This window comes from Aulonocara stuartgranti, assembly GCF_965226115.1.
Source record: "Aulonocara stuartgranti genome assembly, chromosome: 23".
Taxonomy (NCBI): Eukaryota; Metazoa; Chordata; class Actinopteri; order Cichliformes; family Cichlidae; genus Aulonocara; species Aulonocara stuartgranti.
Genome location: NC_138958.1, coordinates 27,035,653 through 27,061,143, shown reverse-complemented (window position 1 = coordinate 27,061,143; position 25,491 = coordinate 27,035,653). Strand labels below are relative to the sequence as shown.

General features: G+C 41.3%; 1 protein-coding gene across 5 annotated transcripts in view; it reads left to right on the top strand.

The window, feature by feature from the left end:
* Nucleotides 1-25,107, top strand: part of zeb2b (zinc finger E-box binding homeobox 2b) — a 98,802-nt gene extending 73,695 nt beyond the window's left edge. For 4 of the 5 annotated variants that reach the window (XM_082523257.1, XM_082523256.1, XM_082523253.1 and 1 more), the window contains exons 4-10: nt 6,283-6,351; nt 9,486-9,674; nt 11,070-11,284; nt 15,086-15,194; nt 16,238-18,240; nt 20,955-21,135; nt 22,669-25,107. In XM_082523257.1, the coding sequence (XP_082379383.1) occupies nt 6,283-6,351; nt 9,486-9,674; nt 11,070-11,284; nt 15,086-15,194; nt 16,238-18,240; nt 20,955-21,135; nt 22,669-23,243 (3,341 nt within the window). In that variant the 3' untranslated portion in view covers nt 23,244-25,107. The remainder of the gene's footprint in view (nt 1-6,282; nt 6,352-9,485; nt 9,675-11,069; nt 11,285-15,085; nt 15,195-16,237; nt 18,241-20,954; nt 21,136-22,668) is intronic. The other variant, XM_082523255.1, reaches the window with a different exon arrangement.
* Nucleotides 25,108-25,491: the final 384 nt, after the last annotated feature.

The following is a 25,491-nucleotide window of genomic DNA, read 5'->3' as shown; positions in this document are numbered from 1 at the left end:
ACTTCCCAAAGTAACTCTGTGCTGGATTTTTCTTGAGCTTGTAAAGCTGGCAAAACGGCAAATTGATGATTTCCTAATTAAATTCTGCTTGGCTTTCAGTCTAGGTTTTGTTGACTAGAACAGTTGTGGATCTGCCCACTGAGGTTCCTAAACAGGCAGCAATCTGTTGCCTGAAATGACAAAGAAAACATATGGGGGTGTTTATTCCAAACTCGGATATCCACTATTTGAGAAACGTGACCTGCACTATTAGAAATATCAGAAGATGATAGAAGAATATATTTTAAATCATGCAAACATCCATGTTCTTTTAACCCTTTGCGGTTTAAGTTCTTATAGGTGGTAACACTAACACCTTCCCTACCCTCAGCCTATGTTTTGGGCTTTTTTGTAGAAGAAATGTTAAGTTTGGTTGATTTTGGTCAATTAGGATGGTTATTTTCTTTGTACCCTGATTGCCAAGACTTAATAAAGCAAAAATTAGATTTTAGATTTTTTTAGGTTTCGAGTTAGGGTTGGGGTTGGGAAGATTTAGAACCATAAGAACTCTTGGCTTTTCTTACCAGATGTGTGGGGTTCAGGTGAGCTGTCAGTCAGAAAAACTACCACTAAGCTCACTCATGGATACTCTATAGTGAATGTGTGCTCATCCTGCCACTTGTGGTATCATCTTATGCTGTAAACCCCACCCATCTGGTGCCCGAGCAGACTTAAACAAACGCCACGGAGCGTTTTGCAAACAATGCTTGAGCCAGGTCTGACGGTGAAGCCCCGATGACGCTCCCTCAGCAGACAGACATGATAAACAGTTTCTCTGTGAGCGGCAGAGACCATTTGGTTCACGCTTAGAGAAAAGCCAAACAACAAAAAAATATTTACAGTAATGTATAAAGAGGAGGTGGAGTGGGGAAGAAGCCTGTGCGCTGCAGGAAATGAAATCTTAGCGTGTTTTTATGGTGTTTCAGCAACGTCCAGCAGTGACTGATGCTGCTTAATTCGTCTCGCCCCTAACAAGCTGCCTAATCCCAGGCAGGTGATACCTACCCCAACTTGACTGACTTATTGTCTTTTGTTTGAGCAACTCCTTCTGCAGGGGCCCCAGTCACAGATGCTTGAAAGATAAATACTTTTAATTAGGGGGCAGGGTATAATCATTAAAGGAAGCCAGACTGCTGCAAAAAGTCATTAACAATCTTAAATGAAATTTTTATTTTTATGATAGCCATTTACATGTATAATAAGAGTCAATGATTCTTGGAAGCATGTGACAGGAACAGAGTATGGCGAGAAGTCATGTAAGACAGCCCATTTAAATGAGCTGGGCTTTGCTATTCATTTCTGCTAATGAACTAGCTGTGCACAGTGCCGAAAAACGGGGGAACATTCAGCAGTCTTAAATTTTAATATGGGGGAAAATTGCACATTTATTAGGGATAAGGGGGGGAAAAACTTAGCGGGTATCAACTTTCACTTCTCCTAAATAACCGTTCATATTGCCTCCTTAAGGGGTGGAAGAAAGAAAAGACAGTTTGGTAAATAAATCAAGATAAAGGATAAACAAGCTGTCATTGCACACGGTAATTGTTTATTTGATAAAGACCTGCGGTGCCATAATGTCTGTAATTCAACTATGTTGCAATTCCCAGATAATATGCTTCTTGTGTGATAAAGCGTCTGACATATTTCGGAGAGCAAGTCAAGTTCATTAGAGCGTTTGGGAGTCTCTTTCCCAATCTTGCGGGTGCTGTGTTTCCCAGCCTGCCTTTTTCTTTTTTTTTTTTTTTTTTAACATCCGCGGTGCCTAAGTGTCTACAGTGATACCTCAGCACATAACTCAGGCCTGAGATAAGTTAGCACCCTCCCTCCTTCCTACTCGGACTGATTTGGTCGTCACTCCCCTATCGAGAGTTTTTGCACAGGTCTTGGAAGCGTGATTGAATGAAGGTCCTGGGAAGGGTTGGGAATATTCGAGCCAAATAGAAACTGTACGGGGCAAAAACAGCCGAGGTGACTCTCCCAGACACAACTACAGCATGTAAGAAAGAAAAAGTTTATCGCAGAGCCTCGTCTGATTCCACCGCACAATCAGAGTCTTGTGTCTGGCATTGTCCTTGACATTCCTTAATCCCACAGTGAGGCTGGACACGATGTGCTGGAAAGCATGACATCATTATCACTGACAGGCGTTTTCAAATAAATCACCTGTCTTCCCCCCATTGCCCTTTTTAAACCCCTTCTCCCAGCCGTCGGTGGGGGGGCAGGGGGATTTCTGACAGCAGCGCTGTTTGCTTCATGTTTGTGTTGTTTGCAAACAAAACAAAACGAAAAAATATATTTTTTTAGCCAAATTTGGCCTTCTGTTTTCGATCAAACAGTGGTTCTTGTTTTCTTTGCACATCTATCGAGTTGTGCAGTTATTAATTTGTCATTTAAACACCTACTGCAGTCCAGGACTTTCCCATAGCGTTTTAGATGCCTATCCATCCTGCCAAGAATAAAATTCAGAGGAAAACACTGTGTTCTTTGGCTGCTAAATGCTCAATTTTGAAGCGATGGAACAGAGTATCTGCCATTGACAAGTCTAAAAATATCCCATTTTGCATTAGCCTTCTAAAACCTTTAATCCTGCCACTTTTGTTTTGTTTCCGAGATTCAGAACTATTAGGCGCTTGACTCAAACATGACAGATTCAGGATAAATGAGGCTAAATGCACAAAGGCAGAACTTTAAAGCGCCTGTGACTGCGGTGACCGGCCATAAAAACAGGAATGTTTTCAAAATAAACAGCATCTGAGCTGCTATGAAAATAGGTGGAATTACAGTCGGGCCAAAGGTAGTCTGGACTCCTCCTGAGTCCAGAGTCGGCTCTCAAACCTCAACATCACTCTTCAAGGAGGTGTGTACCTTACCGCCTCAGGTCTTCAGTGATTTACTGCTAACAAAACACACTTTTCCACCATTTAGCGGACACTTTCATCCAAGACGCTTTCCATGACCAAGAATAGGCACATATTTGTGGTATAAGTGGATCCAGCAGAAATCAGATGCCTCTCTTCTTTTGCTTTTCTGACATTACTTGCAGTTTTTGTTTTCATAATGTAACATTTTTAAGCTCCCTTTCAAGGATAAACTCACTTTTCTAAGAATTCTTCTCTAAACAGAAGCTAATAACACTAATGTTGGACGTTTTTATTAGTTTAAGGCAGCAATTCCCAGCCAATGACACTAATCATAATTCCCATCCATTGCCAAGGGCGTGTTTCTATATTCTGTGCCCAGCCCAGCTAATATGAAAAACGAGAAAATACAGTTTATTTTACAAACTAAATATAATTGAACTGGCTAGCTTATTAGCTTTGCTAATAATATAGCTAACAGTTAGCTTAAATTGTGGACAATAGTTGAAATAGGTAGCTAAAATTAAGAATTTACAGACAATGATTTTTTTTAGTAAAAGTATAAATAACAATTGAAATAAAGACTTAAAATTATGAATAGAGAAATGAAGATTTTAAAGCTGCCAGGGTATTAGAAATATAGATAACTGTTTGAAATAGCTAAGAGACTTAAAGATATTTTCATGGTTTTAGTCCAGTTTGGCCCATAATTTCTTTGGATATACACTTAAAACAGTGAACTAAAATTGCAAATTTTGGTTGGAAATAAATTTGGAAATTCTTTATTTAACAGTATGGCTAGCAGTCACTTTGAATTGCAAGCTAAAAATGTGGATTAACAAATGAAATAGCTAGACAACAACATGGAGTAACAGTTATTACTGATCCCTGTCATGTCGGGGGAAAAAGCACAACTTAACATAATGATTAAATTGTTATAAATACATCGCTAAATAGAATAAAAAGGCATTAGACTCAATGTAATGCCTTTTTAGTACCAGTTTTAAAACAAGGAAACTAATTTGAGTCTCTCTGAGAGAGGGTTGTGCGATATGTAAACAGAAAAAGTTAAAAAGAGCAATGAGCCACTGTCACTCACTGCAATGGCACTTTGTCCCATTTGAATGTAGCTCAGCACTGGCATGGATCTATGTATTTAAGTGTCCCAGAGGCCATAGCAGAGAGGTGTATGTGGTGTTAGTCTACCTCCTACTGGAAGCAGCCGTCCCTCCCTTTAGACCACAGATAACAAAAGTTCTCCAAGGTAAATAGGGGAGAGTGAAGGGCCAGTAAATCCCACTGGTCATCCCCTTGCGTCAGACTAAAAGTATGCAGTCAAATTTGATTACCCAACGCAAACACGGTGCCTACGAGGACACAGAAATGTGAGGGAGTTTTAAGCACAAAAGGGTGGACGGGGTGGGGGGAGGCTTTTCTACATTCTGATATCTGATACTTGTGGGTATATTTTAATCTGTGGTGGAAGTATTTTTTTAAATCTGTTTTGTTTTGTTGTAGCTTTAATTTATGTTCTTTAAAACCCATTTATTTTCCCATAGTGCGACTGTGGTTTTGATGCTGTTTGGCAGACGTGCAATCAAATGTACAGCATGGGGAAAGTTAAACTAGGACATACCCCTGCAGAAGAGTCTGTCATTATTCTCTGAAGCCATTGACAGGGGTATTTATCATTTCACCGCAGAAGCCAAATCTCTAATTTCAAGCAAACCCGAATTGCAAGCCTTAGAAAGCATTCCACAACGATCAAGCCCATTGTTTCCAACTCCAAATAAAAACTCTTTTTGCTTCTGGCTTTTGTGCAAAGCAATGTAAGCAGGATAACATTATTATCAACAACACACCCACCACCTTTCCTGTATTATCTCAGCCAGGTTGCTCTTATGTAGGCGCTCATCCTGTTTTAATAGCCAAGGGATAGTCCGATACATCGGATCCTGCTGTCATCTGGGAAAAAAAATAAAAAATGCTCACAATGCAACGCTTGTAACCTCCTTGCAGGAGCAGCAGAGCAAGAACAGATGCGTGAAAAGAAGACAATGCAGGTTTTTTGTTCTTGTTTTTTATTTTAAGACAAAGGCCTCATGTTCTCGGAAGCACCTTGATTTAATTTTTACTGACGAGGCAGGAAGGAGGGACCAGGGACTTCTTAAGCTGATTGTCAAGTCTCTGTCCTCCTGTCGACCGTGAGGTGGAGGTGGAAAAGAGGGTTTGTTTATGAGCTTGTCAATCCACCCTTTATTTACTGTCGCCTCACCTGTGCCAGGGCAATATCTCCCCATCTGCACAGACCGGGAGCCATTATCCTGATTGGCAGTAAGAACTTGTCCTGCTTAAACCAACATTTCTCCGAGGAAGGGTTTCTTTGAGATGAAGGAATAATCTGAATAGCTGAGGTCAGGCTTGAGTAGGTGGAGCCAAAAAAGGAAAGCCACAGATTCTTAGAGCCTAAAATCTAGCCAGAGACTGAGGAATATTGCTTGATAACTTTCAAATAAAAGGCTTTTATGAAAGGCTTTCAATCAAGATAGGTTGCTGTAGAATAAGGAATATTCAAAGGCCTGTAAGGCCTGGAAAAGTGGTAAATAGGGCAGATCAAATGTGTGTCTTTTTTTGGTTAAAAATGCACTTTCCCCTTCAGTATCGTGTGTGCGAGGCTTTGAAATAATAGTTTCCGCCTGTTTTACATGTTTTTCTGTATTGTCGGGCTTCATACCTCACCAGAAAACATTAATTTATTTATTTTCTGACTCCACCCACCTGAGGTTTACCCCAACCAATGAGGTTATTTCTGAAATGTTTGTGCAACTAAAACTCTTAATTTGTGGTTAAGGGTTGTATTCCTTTTAGTTTCGGAGCAAGGCACTACTAAGTCTCTGCCAGGGCTTGTGGTGAATCACAAAAATGTGCGCGCTCACAATACTCCAAGCTGCTTTGGATAAAAGCATCCACCAAAATGACATATGATAAAAAACAAGCGTGATCCTGCATGCAGCGGATTGCAGCGGCGTCACAGCCGGGGAGTAATAAGCTCAGCCTGCGTGTTGGCTGGAGCTCTATGATTGCTCAGGTGGATGTGTTCCGTGTTGTATTTAATCGCTCTGTTTGGCGATTGAAGCTTTCTTCGCCTCCCCCGCCGCTTGTTGTCACGTTAAAGGTAAATAAGTCTCTGTCTGGCTCAGATGATAGCATTCATTAAGCATGCTGAATAAAGCCGTGGTGCACTGCGATTCACAGCGGTGCCTTTATTGGTTTCACCATACCTTCTTCTTAAAGGCCTCATTGTCAGCGTTTGTCAGCGTGCATGGTACATCGAGGTACTCACCCTCCCTTCTCTGCTTTTTCTTCTTCTTCTGTTTTTGTGCAGATGAAATAAAAGATGATTTTGACACCCTGGGGCCTGATACCACTTTGCAGACAGTTGGAAATGGTACAGGTGAGTTCAGATATTTGCTGTATGTGTGTCAAACCTTTCATATTAAGCCATTCTTGTCTGGTGCCTTACGTGCATGTTTCTTTGTCAGTCTGCAAGTCTTTAAGGTCTGACAGCCCTATCGTTGATGATTAGTACTCTAACCTATTGGAACAAATAAACATAATAATGGAAGTCCTTTGTTTTTAACTCCGAAATATAGGGTAAGGGTTCTCTACCTCTACGTCAAGGATTGGATATTTTAGTTTTCTTTCTCTTACTGTCTTTTACCATCTTTACATCTAACAGGTCATGTTAAGAGGTTAAAAACTTACTTCCAGCAGCTCAGCTGCAACTTGTAGGACCTCGTAGATGTTAAGAGCTTCTCAAACTGAAAGTGAACTGTTCAACATGACCATTTCACGCCCAACACTGGGTTCAAATTCAGCTAAAGTTGTACATTTTAAAGACCCCAAACTACCGACTACTGATCTAGTGTTAGGCTAAGCATATGTTTGTAGTTTCTAGTTTATGAAAAATTGACTATTTAGTAAGTGATTGAAACTAAACAAATCCCTCCTTCTTAGATGTGTTGCTAGTGACCTGGTGGATGTTAAGAGGTTAGAAGGTCTTTGATGTGCCATCAGGCTGAATGTGGCTTGTTTCAGTGGGGTTGGATTTCAGCTAATATCCAGCCCTTTGATGGCACTTCTGCCTGTTTTAGATACTCAGTTGGATAATCTCAAAAAAGAAGAACTGTAATGCCAAAATGTATGTAAGACATTTGATTAATTTGAAGGGTCACTAGTTTGTAATTCTAACCTTAACGGTTTATTGATAACCTGCTGAAGACTGATGGGGTCAAAATGACTAATTCCAAGTCAAAACTGGGTTTAAAACTAGACTAAATTTGGCTGTAACATAAAAGGTTGTAATAGTTATAACCACTAAACCACAGAACCTGAATCTCTTAAGATCTACCAGGTCACTGCCAACTGATCTAGAGCTAGAGTTATGGGTTTCCAATTTGTGAAAATTTGCCTAATTAACATGTGGATAAAAGAAAAATCAAACCTAAATGGGTTGCTGGTGGCCTGGTGAATGTTAATAAGTTAATACAGGCCTTTTTAGCTTTTTGCAGTCCCTGGAGGAGTTCCTGAACAGAACAAAGCAAACATATCCACAAACTGCGCGCTGTAATTAAAAGGAAATCTTCCTCTGCTGACTCAGTGATCACTGAGGCAATCCCGTGTATGTTTATAGGCAGCTGAAGTGATTTTGATTTTAATAACCATTGATTACACATGCTACTTTCAGCTTTCCCAGTTAGCTAAGTGTTTCTTCTGGTGGAGTCGAACACGATCTGCCATTTTTCATTAAGCCACCAAAGCTGATTTGTCGCCACATACCCTCCCTTCCATGATATCATCCTGGCCACCCTGACAATTGGCCTCGGACGCCGTTATGGTAAACCGAACTCGCCCCGCAGAACGCCATGCAGCCCTGAATCAAAATCCTCCCTTCAGCTTTAATTACCGTTACTTTCTGCTGGTGTTTTCCTCTTCGCTTTCTTTTCTCCTCTCCCCTTCTTCATGTTCTGGAAATTCAAGCCCAGCAAATGTTTTCCATTTAAAGGACTTTTGGAAACAATACTGTGGCACCGCTGTGGAAGCTCCCCGCCACTAGATCACATGTGATTTCATTTAAAGACATGAGCAGTTTGATCACGTCCCCCGATGCCAAAGCACACTTTGATCCAGGTGATTTCCTCGTCCGTTGGAAAGAAAGCTGGTCGTTTTCTCCTTAAAGAAACACTTTGCATGTATGTTTTTTCATCCAGAATATGTCCTCATTTTATTATTCCTGACGATAGAAGCTTGGTCGCTTGCATCAGCTGAATGTTAAAGTAAACCATGTTTCATTACCCTGAAGCTTTTCAGCTTTAAGTCCAGGAACTGCTTGCACTGAGCCGCACCCAGTCAATCATCAGTCAATCATCACAATTAGCTTAGGACTTCTTCCAAAGCTACAAAGAATCATCTAATGAGAAGACTGAGAATTATGCCATCACGGTTATCAAAAGCGATCCATTGGCACCGATGACATTTCGGTGCCATTTTTGACATCCAAATATGTACTACCTTGACCTTTCGCAAATTGGCCTGCAAAGTCATCACGGTCTAACAAATCGCTCTTTAAACTTCACCTTGGCTCGCAGTCTAAAAGCCTAATTAACGGGGGTGAAGTCTGATGAGATGTCACTTGGTTGTTTTTGTTTTGTGAGGATTTTTTTAAAAAATATATTTTTGGTCACCAAACATCCTCCAGGATCTCTCCAGGTTGTAAACAGTATGTGTGCGCGCGTACGTGTGATGTTTTGAAAGTCGGCCATCCCCTTGACTAATGAAGGCTGCTGATTTTCTTTTTGCTCCGGTTTGTTGTTTAGGAGGCAGCTATCTCCACGCTGCAGCTTAAGAGTTTCCCTGAAGAGAAGGGACTGGGAAATAATTTGAGAAAATGCATTGTGTGGCCTCAGCACTTTGGTTGGCTTAAGATTCATTCAGCTCAGCTATGGCAAAGCATGCCCCCCGCCCCCACCCCCCACACTCTCTCTCCTCTCTCGCCCTTTTTTTCCCTTTTTTTCTTCTCTTTTTGTGGTTTGGCCCTGGTAATCTGTTCAACACAGAATCAACAAAAGCCACAGCCTCTTGATTGACCTTATATGTGAAAGTCGATACTGAGAAACGTGGCTCTGTTGCTGATTAAACCAGGCTTGTCTGTATGTGTATGTATATGAGGCTCTTTTTTTTTTAAATTATTTGAGTAAATTAGGTCAGTGAAGGTTTTTTCAAGGCTCATGGTAGCACCTTTATCTCCTGACTTTTGTTCGGATTAAGTTACAGTTCTTGTTTTAGCCGACGTGGCGTGACAAGCAAGCCCAGTAATTTAGATGCATTCTCCCCAAAGCACGGCTGTAATGTTTTAGGGTGGCTATCCTCATCACATTTCCACCAAGATGTTCCCAATATCCTCCTGTAAGACATTTCTCTGGGGACGAAGGGAATCCAATTTATTCCTCTCGCCTCCCCCCCACCCTCCTGTCCTCAGTCTCCTCCTTCACAATCTCCATCTCTCTCTCTTCCTCTCTGTCACTTCAGTCAAGAGCGTCGATTGCACTTCAGAGTTGGAGGACTTCTTTGCCAAGCGGAAGCTGGATGACAGCGACAGCCACGTGGTGAGCATCGCCGAGTACCTGCAGCGGGGTGACACCGCCATCATCTACCCGGAAGCCCCCGAGGAGCTGTCCCGCCTGGGCACACCGGAAGCCACTGGACCGGAGGAGAACGGTACGGGTCCTGTCCAAGGGTTTGTAGGAAGGATCTGGGTCGAAAGATTAGGGTGAGAGGAAGGAAACAAGACAAGATGTAACCCAGAACAGCTATGACTCAGAAAATATTGGGAATTGATGCTAAGTTTGACCTAATTTTGATAACCTATCTATGGTTCCCTGTGTTAAGGAAGAGTTACAGGTAGGTTTAACCTCTCAGAGTCAGGGTTAGGGTTATTTTTAGTCACGTGTTAAAAGAAAGTAAAGTCTAAGTCATTGGGGTCATTGGCACTGACCCAACCCGAACCCTAACCTATCAGAATTTGTCATTATGTTTTTTTAATTGTTCTTCCAAATGTTCACAATCATGGGATACCAAAAAGGATCCTTCTAGATGGCAAGCATCAAATCTATTAAAGTTTTTTTCCTCTAAAATATAAGTAGGTTTAGGGTTAGACCTCACAGGGCTAAACAGGCATATTTTCAGGAAGGATAATATGATATCTTTCAAATTAAGCCTCATGCATTTGTTCTGGCATCATAGTTTTTCAGTTCAAGGTTGTCCAAGTAGACAAAACCTAACCCAAACCCTGCTCTTAACTCTAGATGTGTTGCCAGCAGCTTGGTGGATGTTTTTTGCAGAAAGACACCCACAATAACCTTTAAACTTGAAGAATGTCTTAAAACGTTCTTTAAACCGATGCATTTAAAAACCTTTCCTATTACTCCAGACCATTTTAAAGGATATCCAGCCTTAAATGTGCCTACTCTTATAGCATAACTGCTGCAGTAACTGAGGGTGCTTGCTCAGCTAATGTCCTGGCAAATGTTAAAAAAAAAAAGAAAAGAAAGGGGGAGAAAAAGTCTTCTCGCTGACACGACCGGGCAGCTGTTGGTCCCACAGATTCGCCGGATGCCTGGGTGTTTACCTACAGTCTTAAGCAACAGCTGGGCAGGGGCTTGAAATCAGATAGCACACCTCCGAAGCTCCCCGGAGGGAAAGAATTGGAAGAGGGGGGCTTGAATTTGAGCGGGATTGTGATTCACGCTACAGACACTATGAACGTGCCAGCGGTGGTGGTTAGGTGTGGGGGGACTAGAAAATGAGGGCTGTTTAAAGAAATTCGGACTATCTGTGGAATAGTGTGTGCATCCAGTACCGTGTACGTGTTTGTAACTATGTGGAGGAAAGTGAGAACGAGTGGGAGTGCTGTGTGTGAGTCGGGAGGAGGTCGTAGTGCAGCGGATGCCAGCCTGACACTGTGACTCTCATGTGGAGCAGATTGCAGAGATAACTCCCATACCACTCTGGGCAGCCCGCCCGTTAGTTGCCATTGATTCGCTGACCTTTTGGCCCGCTTTCCTTTCCCCTTCCTCCTCCCTCCTTCTCCTCCTCCCGCTGTCTCCTGTGCAGACCTGCCACCTGGAACGCCAGATGCCTTCGCCCAACTGTTGACCTGCCCCTACTGCGACCGGGGCTACAAGCGTTTGACATCGCTAAAGGAGCACATCAAGTACCGCCATGAGAAGAACGAGGAGAACTTCGCCTGCCCCCTGTGCAACTACACGTTTGCTTACCGCACTCAGCTTGAGCGGCATATGGCCACACACAAGCCTGCAAGGGATCAGGTGAGGGGGATATTCTTTCTTTTTTCTCCTTCTTCTTCCTCATCCCATCCCCTTCTTCCTGTTTTTCCCTCCTTCCTTTTCCTCCTCTGCCTGTCCCCTGTTTCATTTCATTTCTAATGTGCCCCGATCCCTCAGAGAAGGGAGATCATTTTTTCTGATTGGCAATCATTATTAATTTTTCATGGCATTTTGAAGATGCAGATCCTTTAATGGTAATAACTTTAATTGAGGCCCTAAATGGTTTTTTGATGGCCCTCCCTGATATGATTTTCCAGTCTCGTGTTCACGATCGAATGATTGTGTTAATTTCCAATTTGGAAATTTTTATCAGCTCCTTAACTTCACTTCACTCCTGGCCTTTAATGTTCTTCTGGTGCAGCCCGCAGTCGTAGCACTCCATCAAACTCCACCCCCCTCCACTTCTAATTTCATGCACTGCATAAACATCTGTGTATACTTTAATTTTTTTCTCCCACGATTTATATCCTGTACGTCTGAAATATAATGTGAATCCGCTGGCAGTTAGCATGAATCACCTTAAAGTTCTGTGAGGTGAAAACGCATCCAGCAGTTACGGGTGTTTAACTCGCTTGTCAGCTTTTAGTTGAAGATGTGCGCTGAGATAGATTGTGGCAAAAAAAAATTGCACGCTTTCAGAGTTTTTGCACATTTGGGGATAATTATAAGTTCTCAGTAAGCTAAAATCGGAGCAGTAAATTTCAAAGTAGATGAAGTTGATGTTTTTGCTTCGGAGGATAATTATAATTGAAGAATTTTTGCTTTATTAAAAACTGCGACTTAACCTCTAAATGTAAAGAATCCACTTATGCAGACATGTAAACAGCGCCATGCAACAGTCATGCCAAACTGTATCGTATTATGAGTTAATGACACTTCAGCCAGCAATCCATTGATCCACCTATGAACAATCACTTGATGAAAGTAGGGACAAGAAACTCCCTTTTTCTCAGGAAGAGACCTCTAGCAGGCAGCTGTTTGGCCTTTAAAAAAAAAAAAAAAAAACAGAATTTTTTTTTCACTCAGACACCCTGAAATCATTGGCTAATAATTTGTAAAAATTTGTTAATTTATTATTTTTAACTACATAAATAATACAATTCTGTAATAGTTACATTCTGATTATATAACAAGCTATTAATGATTAATAAATGTTACCATTACTTTCCTAATTTTCTTAGCTCACCTATAAAACCACAGATTCAGTCAACCCTGATCTGAACAGCCTTCCCCAGCCTAATGTGAACCTAGACTACAAACAAAACCAAACAATGAGTAAGACAGGAAATGATGTTTAACCATCTATAAACACAAACTATTAAGTAGCAAATAATATTGTCATTTCGTGGTTTGTTAAAAGTAGAAAAACTGATGTAAATCTGTGTTGCAATGGTTATTGTAGACATGCCAGTAATCAGATTATGTATGGGTCTCAGTAAGAAACTTAGTTAAACATTTTACTAATAACTAATAGCAGTAATAACTTGGCGGATTGTAATAATAACTAGACTAATGTAGGGGGTCCAAAATGAATGTAATGTACTTGTCTGCCAAACTAAGTGAAAAATCAAGAATGAATTGGTCCTGGAGAGATACAAAGGTAACTACCAATTTATCGTTTATTACCAATGTTTATTATAAAATGTTAGACTTTTTTCTTTTACATACAGAGAAACTACAGCTCAAATGGGTCAGCCCCGTTTGGAGAAAAATAATCTGTCACGTCTCGGTGTCCAATTTTCTCTTGGACTTCCTCTGCTAGAAAAACCTTGTGATGCAAGTAGAGTTATAAAAAAAGAACTGAGCCATTCAGCCAATAACAGATGATATCATGTACTCTGATGCTTTGCGGTGTTCAGTCCCAGGTCGTGGGTGTTGTGTTGTGCTCTCTGAAGCGAGGATGACAGGCTCAGACTGTGGCTGATTTGATCAGATGTCAGCAGCCAGCACTTTCACCTGATCTACCAGCTGGGTGTAAACGTGAGCAGATGGGCCGGCCGACTGAGCCGCTGTCCCAATCCTCATATTACAATGCTGTTGCTGCTCCCCTCCGGAGTCCAGTCAATGGCCAAAGACTCCTATTCAAGCACCGTGGCTCCTTCTACAAAGCCGGTTATCTTGATTTGTAAATGAGCTGGATTGTTTAAGTGCTAATCCTCCAGATGAGATTGAGGTGATGTCTTACTCATTTTGATTCCTTTCCCTAGGTGGCGCTCTTGTTTTTTTTTAGCCTGTCCTCTAATTATCGACACTGACAAACTCCACTGTTTGCTTATATTAGATGTACATTTGGCAATTAACAACAAGCCGAGCCGCAGTCAGATTAACATAAAGAGAAATGTTCTGATAGGTAAACATGTGCTGCTCCGTTCTGTCTGCTATGTTTACAAGCGTTAATACTCCTCCTCCTCTTAAGCAATTAGCTGAAATATGACTAATTAGAGGTTATACATATGCAAACATCCAGTCCAATCCAGTCGGGCCCCCGCCCACAAACAGCAGTGGTGGCATTCACACAGACAACAAGCCATGAAGGAGAGACGGAGCGTTTTCGCCAGTGCCATTCACAATTATGAGCGCGGAGCAATTGTGTCTTATTAGCAGTGGTGGCGAGACTAAACTTAACCGGGCAGGGGTCCTCAGGGAGGGGGAAGTAAGAGGAAGGTGGTGGCGGTGGCGATGGAGGTGGGGGCGGAGGTAGCGAAGCAGCTGTTGCTGTTTGTTTATGCAACTCAGCAACATACGAGCGGTGGGGTCCCTCTCCGGCGCTTGGCGGGGCCTCGACTCTCCCTGCTTGATCTTTGAAGGTTGGGGCTGTTTGAACAATTCCTCCCAGTCCTCCCAGTGTCCTGCGCGCCACCATCTGTCTCCCCAGGAATGTGGGTAGAGTCAGCACACACCCCAGCATTTGTCAAGGCTGAACTGGGAGGAGGGAGTCGCTCTGCTTTTCCCCCTAGCAAGCTCAGAGAAAATGTGTCTCTCTCTCTTTTTTTCTTTTATCCATATTTACTAACCATTTAACATCCCTACCTCCCACTTGGAATTAATTGTTTTGTGAGTGACGAGCCAGGTTTACACACCCCGTGTTGTTGTTGCTGAGTATTATTATATTTTGATTTTTCTTTCCCTTTTTTTAAGAGAGGAAGGCTCTGTTTGAATTGCAAATGTGATGGATTGCAACTGATGTTTACCTTTTTTTTGAACAGCAAAATCAAGGCCGGGCTCATGTGCTGGCTTCTTTATCCCAAGATTATTAAAAAGACATTTGAGGGTTTTTTGTTTGTTTTTTTTTTGGGGGGGGACCTAATTACTGCAACACATTTGCAGAGGGGAGGAAAGAAAAAAAAGTGAAATTCAGAGATGGTGTGAATACAGGTATGCTGGCGAGAGAGAGCTCACAGATGATTCTGAATACATTTTGGACTGATTAGACCCCAAATTAATGAAAAGTAGATCACATCGGCACCTCTAATGAAGGAGAAACGCTCTAAAAAAAGACTCTTTTCATTTATTCTATTTTCTGGGCTGCCAAATTCTAAAGGCAGGCCTCCTTTGGCTGTGCAGCCAGGAAATTAAAAGGTATGTGATTCTCTCTGTTATCGCCGCCGCTGCCTGTAGTTGCTCAATGGAGGTGGGAGTAGAAAGCCAAGATGCTTCGTTTGCGACAGGAGCCATTTGGCTTGTAGCGTGAACTGAACTCTTACCCCCTCCATGTTTGTACATTTTTCTTTTTTTTAAATCTCTTTCTCTCTCTCTCGCTCTTTTTTTTTCTCTCTCTCACAGCACCAACTGCTCAACCAAGCGGCCGGCAACCGCAAGTTCAAATGCACCGAGTGCGGCAAGGCCTTCAAATACAAGCACCATCTGAAGGAACACCTCCGGATTCATAGCGGTGAGTTGCAGGAAGAACGCTGCCCTGCTCTTTGAATATTCATAACGGTGATTTAAGGATCCACAGATATTCCTTTTGGTTTATTTTGGACACTCGTCAGCTGTTAATGGACACTGAAGTCCTCGGGGTGTGCAATATTTGCTTATGTGTGTGAAGCTTTTAAATTGAATTGAATTTATTTGTTTACTTGTTGCAAACTTTCCTTTTTATCAGCCTTAAACAAAGAGTATTTTGTTGCAGAGTTCAGATGTGTACATTAAACTTACTTCAAAACTTCATGTACTGTGGAGCTGTTATTCTGGTAATACAAGCATGAAACAAATAGTATCCTTACCTAGGAAGCCCTATTGCTCAACTATAATTTATTATTTTATATAATTTAATTTAATTTTAATGCAGTTTTTTCAGATTATATTGACTTTAGGTTCAAAGCAAAACATGAAGAATTAAATAACTTTTACATTTTCTTAACAGTGCCCCAACTCTTAAGGAATTTGTTTTTTCAATTAATTCCTACAGTTTATTGGATGGGAGCCTTTTTCCCTACAAATAAAATCAAATAAAAATAATTTCATGTCATCACACTTGTTTGAACATGCTTAAAATGTCCAAAACAAAAGTAGTCAGTGAGGTTTCCATGCCTTTGTGTTTAGTGTCTTTGTGTGCTCACTGAGCTGAGCAGAAAATGTTAAAGCTAATAAATGTTAAAGAATGGTTTACTTTCACTCAAAACATGTAAGTACAAAAAAAGAGCAAAGATCTCTAAACCAATTCAGTTTGGCAGAAAATAAAGAAAACGCAGACACTATACTGGAAGATTACCGGCTCTAGCGCATATCGCACATCTTGGCACAATTCAGTTAATTTCAATTCTGTTTTATTTACATAGCACCAGTTCACAGCAACAGCCACCTCAAGGCATTTTATATTGTAAAGTATAGACCGTAAAATAATATGAGAGAAAAAGCAAAATTGCATGACCCCCCTTTGAGCCAATTGGTTGTTTACTGGTCTTGGCTAACCATCTATATTTCTTGTTTCAGGTGAAAAACCTTATGAGTGCCCCAACTGCAAGAAGCGCTTCTCTCACTCGGGCTCCTACAGTTCCCACATCAGCAGCAAAAAGTGTATTGGCTTGATTGCAGTCAATGGCAGGATGCGCAGCAACATGAAGACAGGCTCCTCCCCTACCTCTGCCTCCGCCTCCCCCACTAACACTGCCATCACCCAGCTGCGACAAAAGCTTGAGAACGGAAAGCCACTCAGCCTCGCCGAGCACAACAACCACCTGAACATCAAGACGGAGCCGCTGGACTTCGACTACAAGCTGATGATGGCTTCTCATGGATTTGCCGCTCCTGGGCCTTTCATGAATGGAGGAGTGGGGGGAAACAGCCCACTTGGGATCCACCACAGCTCGGCCCAGAGCCCCTTGCAGCATCTTGGGATGGCCGGACTTGAAGCGCAGCTCCTGAGCTACCCGGGTCCACTGGGGAATAACCTGAGCGAAGTACAGAAGGTTCTCCAGATCGTGGACAACACTGTGTGCAGGCAGAAAATGGACTGCAAGCCAGAAGAGCTCTCCAAGCTCAAAGCCCACATGAAGGAGCTGGGATCCCAGATAGAGGAGCAGAAACAAGCGCTGACAACGGCTCAGGTCGGTCTTCCACTTGTCAATCACAACGGCGCCACCAAAAGCATCATCGACTACACATTAGAAAAAGTGAACGAAGCCAAAGCCTGCCTCCAGAGCTTGACTACAGACTCAAAGAGACAGATTAGCAATATCAAACGAGAGAAACCCAACCACATGCTTGAAGGAGGTGTGGATGAGAAGGTGCAGGAAAACAACATGTTTACACCTTACGCTTGCCAATACTGCAAAGAAACCTTCCCCGGGCCAATACCTTTGCATCAGCACGAACGCTACCTGTGTAAAATGAACGAGGAGATCAAAGCTGTGCTGCAGCCCAGTGAGAATTTGATGCCCAATAAACCAGGGATATTCATGGAGAAGAACACTCACTTACCCTCCTCCGTGTTGTCTGAGAAGGTACTCACTGGGCCTCTTAACCCTTACAGGGACCACATGTCTGTGTTGAAGGCATACTCTGCCATGAACATGGAGCCCAACTCGGAGGAGCTGCTCAAGATTTCCATAGCGGTCGGTCTTCCTCAGGAATTTGTCAAGGAGTGGTTTGAGCAGCGAAAGATGTACGAGTACGGCACTAACAGGACCCCACCACTAGAGCACAGGAACAACATGGATATGGTTGTCGGAACAAATAACCACCACACTCCACCAAAAGACTCTTTGGCAGCTAGGTCGCCACTGTCTCTAATCAAGCCTACTGACCGCATCACATCACCCTCCATAGCAGAGCTCCATAACAACGTGAACAACTGTGACAACTCGCTCAGACATTTGAAAAACCACCAGTTCAGCGGCAGCCAAACCAAACCCACAGGTGAAAAGTTGGACCACTCCCGCAGCAACACCCCTTCCCCGCTAAATCTGTCCTCCACTTCTTCCAAAAACTCTCACAGCAGCTCCTACACTCCAAACAGCTTGACTTCAGAAGACCTGCAGGCTGAGCCGCTGGACCTGTCTCTGCCGAGACTCATGAAGGAACCCAAGCATGCACTGACTGTCAAAAGCAGACCTAAAGTCAACAGTATTACCATTGACCATAACAGCATCCCTTCTCCCCGAGAGCACTTCGAAGAGCCTTTGAACTTGGCCTATCTCAAAAAGGATTTCTCAGGCTCTACCAACAATGGAAACTTAGAAAAAAGCACTAGCCCCATCTTCGGCATTAACCCGTTTGCGGCCAAACCCTTGTACACGTCGCTTCCACCTCAGAGCGCTTTCCCACCCGCCACATTCATGCCCCCGATGCAGGCCAGCATACCAGGTCTTAGGCCCTATCCGGGCATGGATCAAATGGGCTTCCTACCACACATGGCCTACACTTATGCAGCAGGGGCAGCTACCCTTGCCGAGATGCAGCAGAGGAGAAAGTACCAGCGGAAACCAGGTTTCCAGGTAAATAAGCCACCTGTGGTTTTGTGAAAGCCCCAGGCTCACTCAGATTCTCTGAAATGATCTGAACTCATTTCTGTACTAATTAAAAAACCACTCAGGAGTTAGGAGAGTGAAACGCTCACCTGAGGTAGACTGAACTGGCATAGGCGATGGAGATAAACAGCTGTGACACAACCCCGGGGTGGAAAAAGTGAGGCGTCATTAGTGGGAGGAAAGGAGGGCCTGTGCAGCCTGTGTTCAGCTGTTTTAGCAGTAATATCATTCAGTGATGAAAAAGAAAAAGCTTTGAGGATTGCTTCTACTTCCTTGACTTCATTTTAACTGGATTATCTCATCCCGTCTTAATGAGCCTCCAGCCCTTCTACCAGAGTTTCATTTGCAGATTTATGAATGTTAGTGGTGTTTTAATTTTTACCCTCAAAAAAACACTGGCACAAAATATCAAACAGCATCAGGTTAAAATATATGACAGGACCCATATTGGCCCTAAAGTTTAATCTCGTTAAAGCTCTAATTGTTACCACTCTGCACAGTAAATTTTACCCGCTGGAGTACATTAATGCTCTCGACTCCAGTCCTCCTCCAGAGCTGGCCTGAACTCACATATTTTGTTATTAAATATGGGTGAAAGGCCTTTGTAAAAATGACAAAGGTGAGCCCCGGAGCTGTGCACTTCTCTGAAATTTCCCATTGCAACTTTGCTGCATTTTAAAGAGAGCCAAAGCCAAAATGAGCTTCTACATGTGGATTAATAATGCACAGTCTCCATGTTCATTACCAGTGAATGCTGAAGGCTGTTTAACATAGAGGGAGCCATTTTGATGAAAAAAAGTATTAATAATGTTTCCTATTCTAAGTTATTAAATTAGATTTTAAAAATACAGCTACAGGCGTTTAGTTCAAATTGATTGCAGAGTGATAGTGGTCCCTTCTTAAAACACAGTGCAGTGCTGTCCCCACATTATCACACACATATTCATTAAGGAAAGCTTCAGTGGCTCAATATTGGCCATTAAGGTGCACCTTCTGATTTTAATCATTATATGAGTTTGCAATGTCAAGAATGGCTCACTGTGCCTCCTCTAATGTTATAATATTGTTCTCCATCAATTCATATTTAAGACTAATCTTCATCATAAAAGAGAATTTTAAAGGAATGTGCAGAATTAACGCTCGTGTACAAAATTAGACCACACTGAATACACCATTATAGCGGTGTTTCATAATGAGGAGACTGTCAGTTATAGATGGGTGATATTACTGCAGAGCTGAAAGTTTTATAAGAAATAAACGCCGGTATGTGCTGGTAATCAAAAATGCATGAGAACATGTAGCGTTGTGTGATTGTTTGGGAGGAACGCTTCAGTGTAATGATCCTATGTGGACAAATGGTGTCTGGCTAGATATTTTTATGATCTTTCACCAGCTATTGTTTAAAGAAAAGAGGATATTCACAACTAAATAACTTCCTTTTTTTGCGTTGATCTTCTGGACTTTCCTTTAAAATTTAACAGTTAGTTTAGAAATTAGCATGCTATCAGTAACTTTATATTAATGTAATATGAAGCAGTTATGACCTAAACTCACAAAAATCAGCTAATAATGTAAATCAATGTAATTTAAAATAATATAAGTATCAAGTATGAGCTTTTCCACCAACGTAGATTGAGCTACAAAGTGTTTGTAGTTTTGCTAAATGACACTCTCAAAGCATACTAATTAGCTAACAAACACTTAGCTGTTAATATAGCAATTAGCATGACACCTAATTGCTAACTTTTTGTCAAACTTCATACAATTTTTCAAGATATATCATAGCAAACCTAAATATAAGAAATTGCAACTAAAATTATAAACATTAGCTTTCTCTCAAATTAGTATTAGGAGTTAATAAACCGGCACATGAACACAGGCACCTTATTTTTCCTTAATTTAGTTATAATTAACTGTCACCTTAAAAGATTATATAGCTTGAAAATGTAACTACTAGTACAAGGTTGTTTTTCTAGCAAGACAAAGTTAGCAGGAAAAATAAACTTTAGCATTTCTAACATACATATTCTAAAAAAATAAACAACTAATAAACTTTTTTCACATTTAAAAAAGTATACACTGCTTATAAAGAGCTTATAGGTTTTATAGCTTTATAGATAAAATAAACTCCACTTTTCATTAAAACCAGATAGTGGGTTAACAAATATTAGCTTTTTTGCTACAGCGGCTTAAGGTAAATACCCTTCTAAAGGGGTTAAAAACTCCCAGCAGCTCAGAAAATATTTATTGTGTTTGCTAAAAAAAAATTTGTCACACCTTTTGAGATTATAACACGAACGCTCTTTGAGCAATGTGTAGCATTTTGATATTTACTCTTAATTTACAGTTAGCTTAGCAATTTACACTTCAGAAAAGGGTGTCTTCTGGTTAAACATAACTATAAATAAATACATTTTTGTTTGAGTCACATTAAGAACATAAACTCATAATTTAAGTAAAAATTTAAAGGGTTTACATGTGGAATAATGTCAGCAACAGATATTAGCAACATTTACATGAAGCTAGCTTAAGCTAGAGTCATGTTATTTGCCACACACACAGTGACCACCTCACTGTTTTCTCACTTTTAAAAGAATATACAACATCTCATCATCACACTAAATTCATTATTGTGTTATCCTTTCTCCCTTTTTTTTGTTTGTGATTTTTTTTCTTTTTAGGGGGACCTGCTCGACGGTACACCAGATTACATGTCAGGGCTGGACGACATGACAGACCCCGACTCCTGTCTGTCGCGGAAGAAGATTAAGAAGACCGAAAGTGGTATGTACGCGTGTGACTTGTGCGACAAAACATTCCAGAAGAGCAGTTCCCTTCTAAGACACAAATATGAACACACAGGTATATACTGTTCTAGACCCTTATTTTAAACCCCATGCTTTTTTTTATGTTTTAAATGTTTGTGTTGCCAAATCCTATCAGTATGAATATATTTTAATATATATAAATATTTTTTTATGTTATCCCCCTTTTCCCTCCTTCTTTCCTTCTCTGTTTAACCCTTAAGTTGTATATATGTAAACCCACACCTAACTTGCTTCTTCATTGACAGGGTTGAAATCCAGCGAATGAGTAAAGGCTTTGTGTGTTCTTTTTCTGTAATTTTGCAGGTATAGGCAGGATTGTACCATTTATTTCCCAATCATGTCTTCCTGTATGAACCACTTTGCTATCTTTAAAGACACACATCAATTCACCTAGATATGTAAAGCCAGCAAAAGGCCCCCTAATGCCTTTATCGGCCCTATTATTGACGATAGATCACATCAGCGGAGTAGTGCTTAGAAGCTTCAGAGCACCGATAACAAGTCTTTCATTATAGTTATTATACAGAGATCCTCTTTCACCAAGTTGCATCATTTATTTTATCCACTATCTGTAGAGAAGCGCTCTGTGCTTTACGCAGCCTTCGTGTTATCTGGTTGGACATAAAAGGGAGGGAGGCTCCACCGTCAGATCTCCTCTTCATTTAAAAGAGAAAATATGGGGTGGGGCGCGGGGATGCGTTATCTCCACTCCTGATGCGTCGCTGTGTGTTTTTAACAATATCGTGCCAGATGTTGGACCTGGAGTGCAGTTTCGGAGCTGTCAGAGGGGGGAGTCATGTGATTTGTGCGAGGCAGGAAGCCATATTTCCACACGTGGTGAGCAGCAGTTAGGGAAATGCCAAAATTAGAGGCTTCTTTGTAGCTTTTTAAAAAGAATCCAGGTATATTTTAGGTGAAGGAGTGTGGGGAAAAAGTGCCATTTAGCCAGCCATAAAACTATCTCACCCTGCACTCTTGGACAGCTCGGGTTTCTCATTTTGAGCCTTGGCATCTGAGCCACGCCGTCATATTTGGTAGGGAAGGAGCTCCAGCTCAAAACCTAATATAGTCCCAGGCCTCGCCATGAACTCGAATTGCAATTGGAGATGAGCAGGGTTACCCCTCGGAGCCTTCCCCGCCCCACAGCCCCATCTCGGGTTTGTTTACCCCTTTGTCGCCTTCTCTGTTTGTTTGCTTTTGCAGTAGTTTATTTATGTTGCATTCATCAGTGTGGCACGCAGGGCCTAAAATAAGTAGTTGCGGTTGAGTTTCTTCATGCTTCAACCACAGGAGGGGAATTTCCATAATGTAGGCCTGTGAATGCGAGCACGCTTTTCTCATCGTGCTCCCAATTTGAATAAACAAATAGCCCAAAGTCGTAAGTTGGATTTAATGCTCGGTGATGTCATTTTTACTCCATGCCATCCAGTTCATCAGAGTTTTTCCTCAATATTTTGCTTTGATTCTGACTTGTGTGTGTGTGTGTGTGTGTGTGTGTTTGATTTGCTGTGGCTGCAGGACGCCTCTCACGTCCCTTTCGTTTTTTCTCTGCTTTGTGTCTCCGCAGGCAAGAGGCCGCACCAGTGCCAGATCTGCAAGAAAGCCTTCAAACACAAACACCATCTCATCGAGCACTCCAGACTGCACTCGGGGGAGAAACCTTACCAATGCGACAAGTGCGGGAAGAGGTTCTCGCACTCGGGCTCATACTCGCAGCACATGAACCACCGCTACTCCTACTGCAAGCGTGAGGCCGAGGAGCGGGAGGCCGCAGAGAGGGAGGCCCGCGAGAAGGGCCACCTGGAGCCCACCGAGCTGCTCATGAGCAGGGCGTACTTGCAGGGCATGACTCCTCAGGGTTACCCAGAGCTGGCGGAGCGAGAGGCTATTCTGAGGCATGACGTGGTGAACGGAGGGATCAGAGATGCAGGGCGAAAGGAAGTGGATGGAACGTACGCAAAGATTGGACGGAGGGACGACGAGTTTGAGGAGGAGGAGGAGGAGAGCAAGAGCATGGACACGGACCCGGACACGTTGAGGGACGAGGAGGAGAACGGAGAGCACTCGATGGACGATAGCTCGCTGGACGGCAAAACGGAAACCAAATCGGATCACGAGGACGCGATGGAGGATGGCGTGTAATCGGCGGCGACACTTCAGAAGCTTCCCATCTTTAGAAGTTTAAAAAAAGAAAAACTAATGAAAAAAAAAACAAAAGAAAAGAAAAGAAAAAAAGTTTTTAAGTTTCTCTCTTTTCGGTTCAAGTATTCTTACCTGCTCGGTTTAAAACGCCGTGTTTTAAGCTGTACGTGCACGTGCCTGAAGCTTCCGGGAAGCTTGACGGACTCCTCAACGTGGACTCAAATATCAATCCGGAAGAGGAGGAGGAGGAAGAAGGAGGCATTGAAGGGGGAAGGGGGAGGCTTGGGTTTGTGAAATAAGCTGCATTATGCAAACCGAACAATGAATAAATGAATACATTTCAAAAAATGTACAGTACTAAGGCCTAAAAATATGTGTGGTGCTAACCTCCTCAAATAAAAACCCCTGTGTTCCATAGTATTTATAGCACAACTAGTGACTTGTACAAATTGCACTCCGCTTCTATAATCATGAACAAAAATAATAAAAAGTATTGCCTATGTATATATTTATACAGTGTTGGAAAAAGAGCAGTAGTATCTGCACTACTACAGTCCTTCAGTATTACCTTTGTTATCACCAACCTACCTACGGTGTCGTCTTTAGTTTTCATCTCCAGCCACACTGTTTTAGGCCTCTTGAATCAAATGAAGGAATTAAAATTCAAAGACTGTGTGAAGGAGCTTTCCCCCCCCGTTTATTTTTTTGTTTGTTTCTTTATTATTTTTTTTAAAAGAGACCTTCATTTTAAGGGAAAATACAGTTTTACGGACAGATGTTGTTTTTTGGGGAGGGTCAAAAAAAAAAAAGAAGGACGAAGCCTTTGTAAGGTGTTTTTGATAAGAAAAAAGAAGCCTTATATGCAAACCTTTTAACCTGTGTGTTTTCTGCAAGTGCCACCCTCGTATTGTGTAAAAGGAAGGTTACTTTTTTTCACCAGCTTCAGTATTGATGAAATGGTTCACCGTTGTTCTTTGAAGCACCCGTGTCAGTATTATAGGCAGCAGTTCCTTAGTTTACATTATGTTGTGCAATGTTTTCTCACCTCTTTTCTTTGTCAGTATTACACCAAACCATTTTTTCTTCTTTTTTTTTTGAAAACAACAAATTGCATTTCATTTATTTGTAGGTTGAAAAGAAAACATTATTTATGTGGCCCATTTTATATTTCCTAATTTTATTTATTTCATACTGTTGTGTACAGTACTATAGTTCTTCAATATATAGATATATTTTAGTAAAAAGGAACATGGTGTCGATCATAGGGGCAAATTTTACGTAAAGAGAGCATTTATTGTGTTTTGAAACATTGTGAAATGCGAAGTTTAATCTTATTTTATTTTTATTTTTTTTTCCTTTATTTTCCAGCTACTGGAAAATTCCAAATTTGGGAACTTTTATACAATTGTGAAAACACTGTATTTTCGACTGAAAAATTCCACTTTCTTCATCTTTGTTTCTTTTTTTAAGCTAAAAAAAATGAAGAGGGACTGTTAAATACTATGTATGATATCATGACTGAAGAAGAATCTTTCCTGAAATGTCTTTGTAAAAGTATTATTGAATTCTTAATTTGTAATTTCTCTTGAAAATGACCCTGCTCGAATAAAAGTAGCCAAATTACAGAGTACCAAACCCTCGGGGCTTCGTGTTTGTTCACAAACGGTGAGGTGTGCTTGGCTTCGTCACAATGAACTCTTTCTTTTCAGATGGATTAAAGTCAACTGAGCCCAGCCCTCCTGCTGATTATCACTATTTTAAGATGAGAAAACAACATAAATGCCACGACCAAAGTTTTAAACAATAAAGCCAAAAATATTCTGTATTAGTTTCTTAGTAAATCACATTAAATGACTAAAACTTGGATTCCAGTCACTGGAATGTGTGAATGTGAATCAATCTGCCAATGAAAATAGTCTCATCCTGTTTTTACTGAATTTGCTGAAATGTGCTGTGTCCAGCTGTTCTGGAAGTGTTCTTTTACAGGTTAAAAAATGCTGTACATATAAAACAAATTATTAATTTAGACAAGAAAACACAAAGTGAAGCTTTTTAAAACCTCTAAAAAATATTAAAATCATATTTGGAAGCTTTTCTTTTGAAACAAATGACATTTTAACGCTTTAATTAAAGCATCTTGAGCAAATTGCTGTAAGCAGATAACATACTTATGTAGCTGTCAGCAGGTTTAAGAATCAAAATGATTTGCTTTGTTTCACTGAGTTACTCCCGCTGATTGGAGGACCAA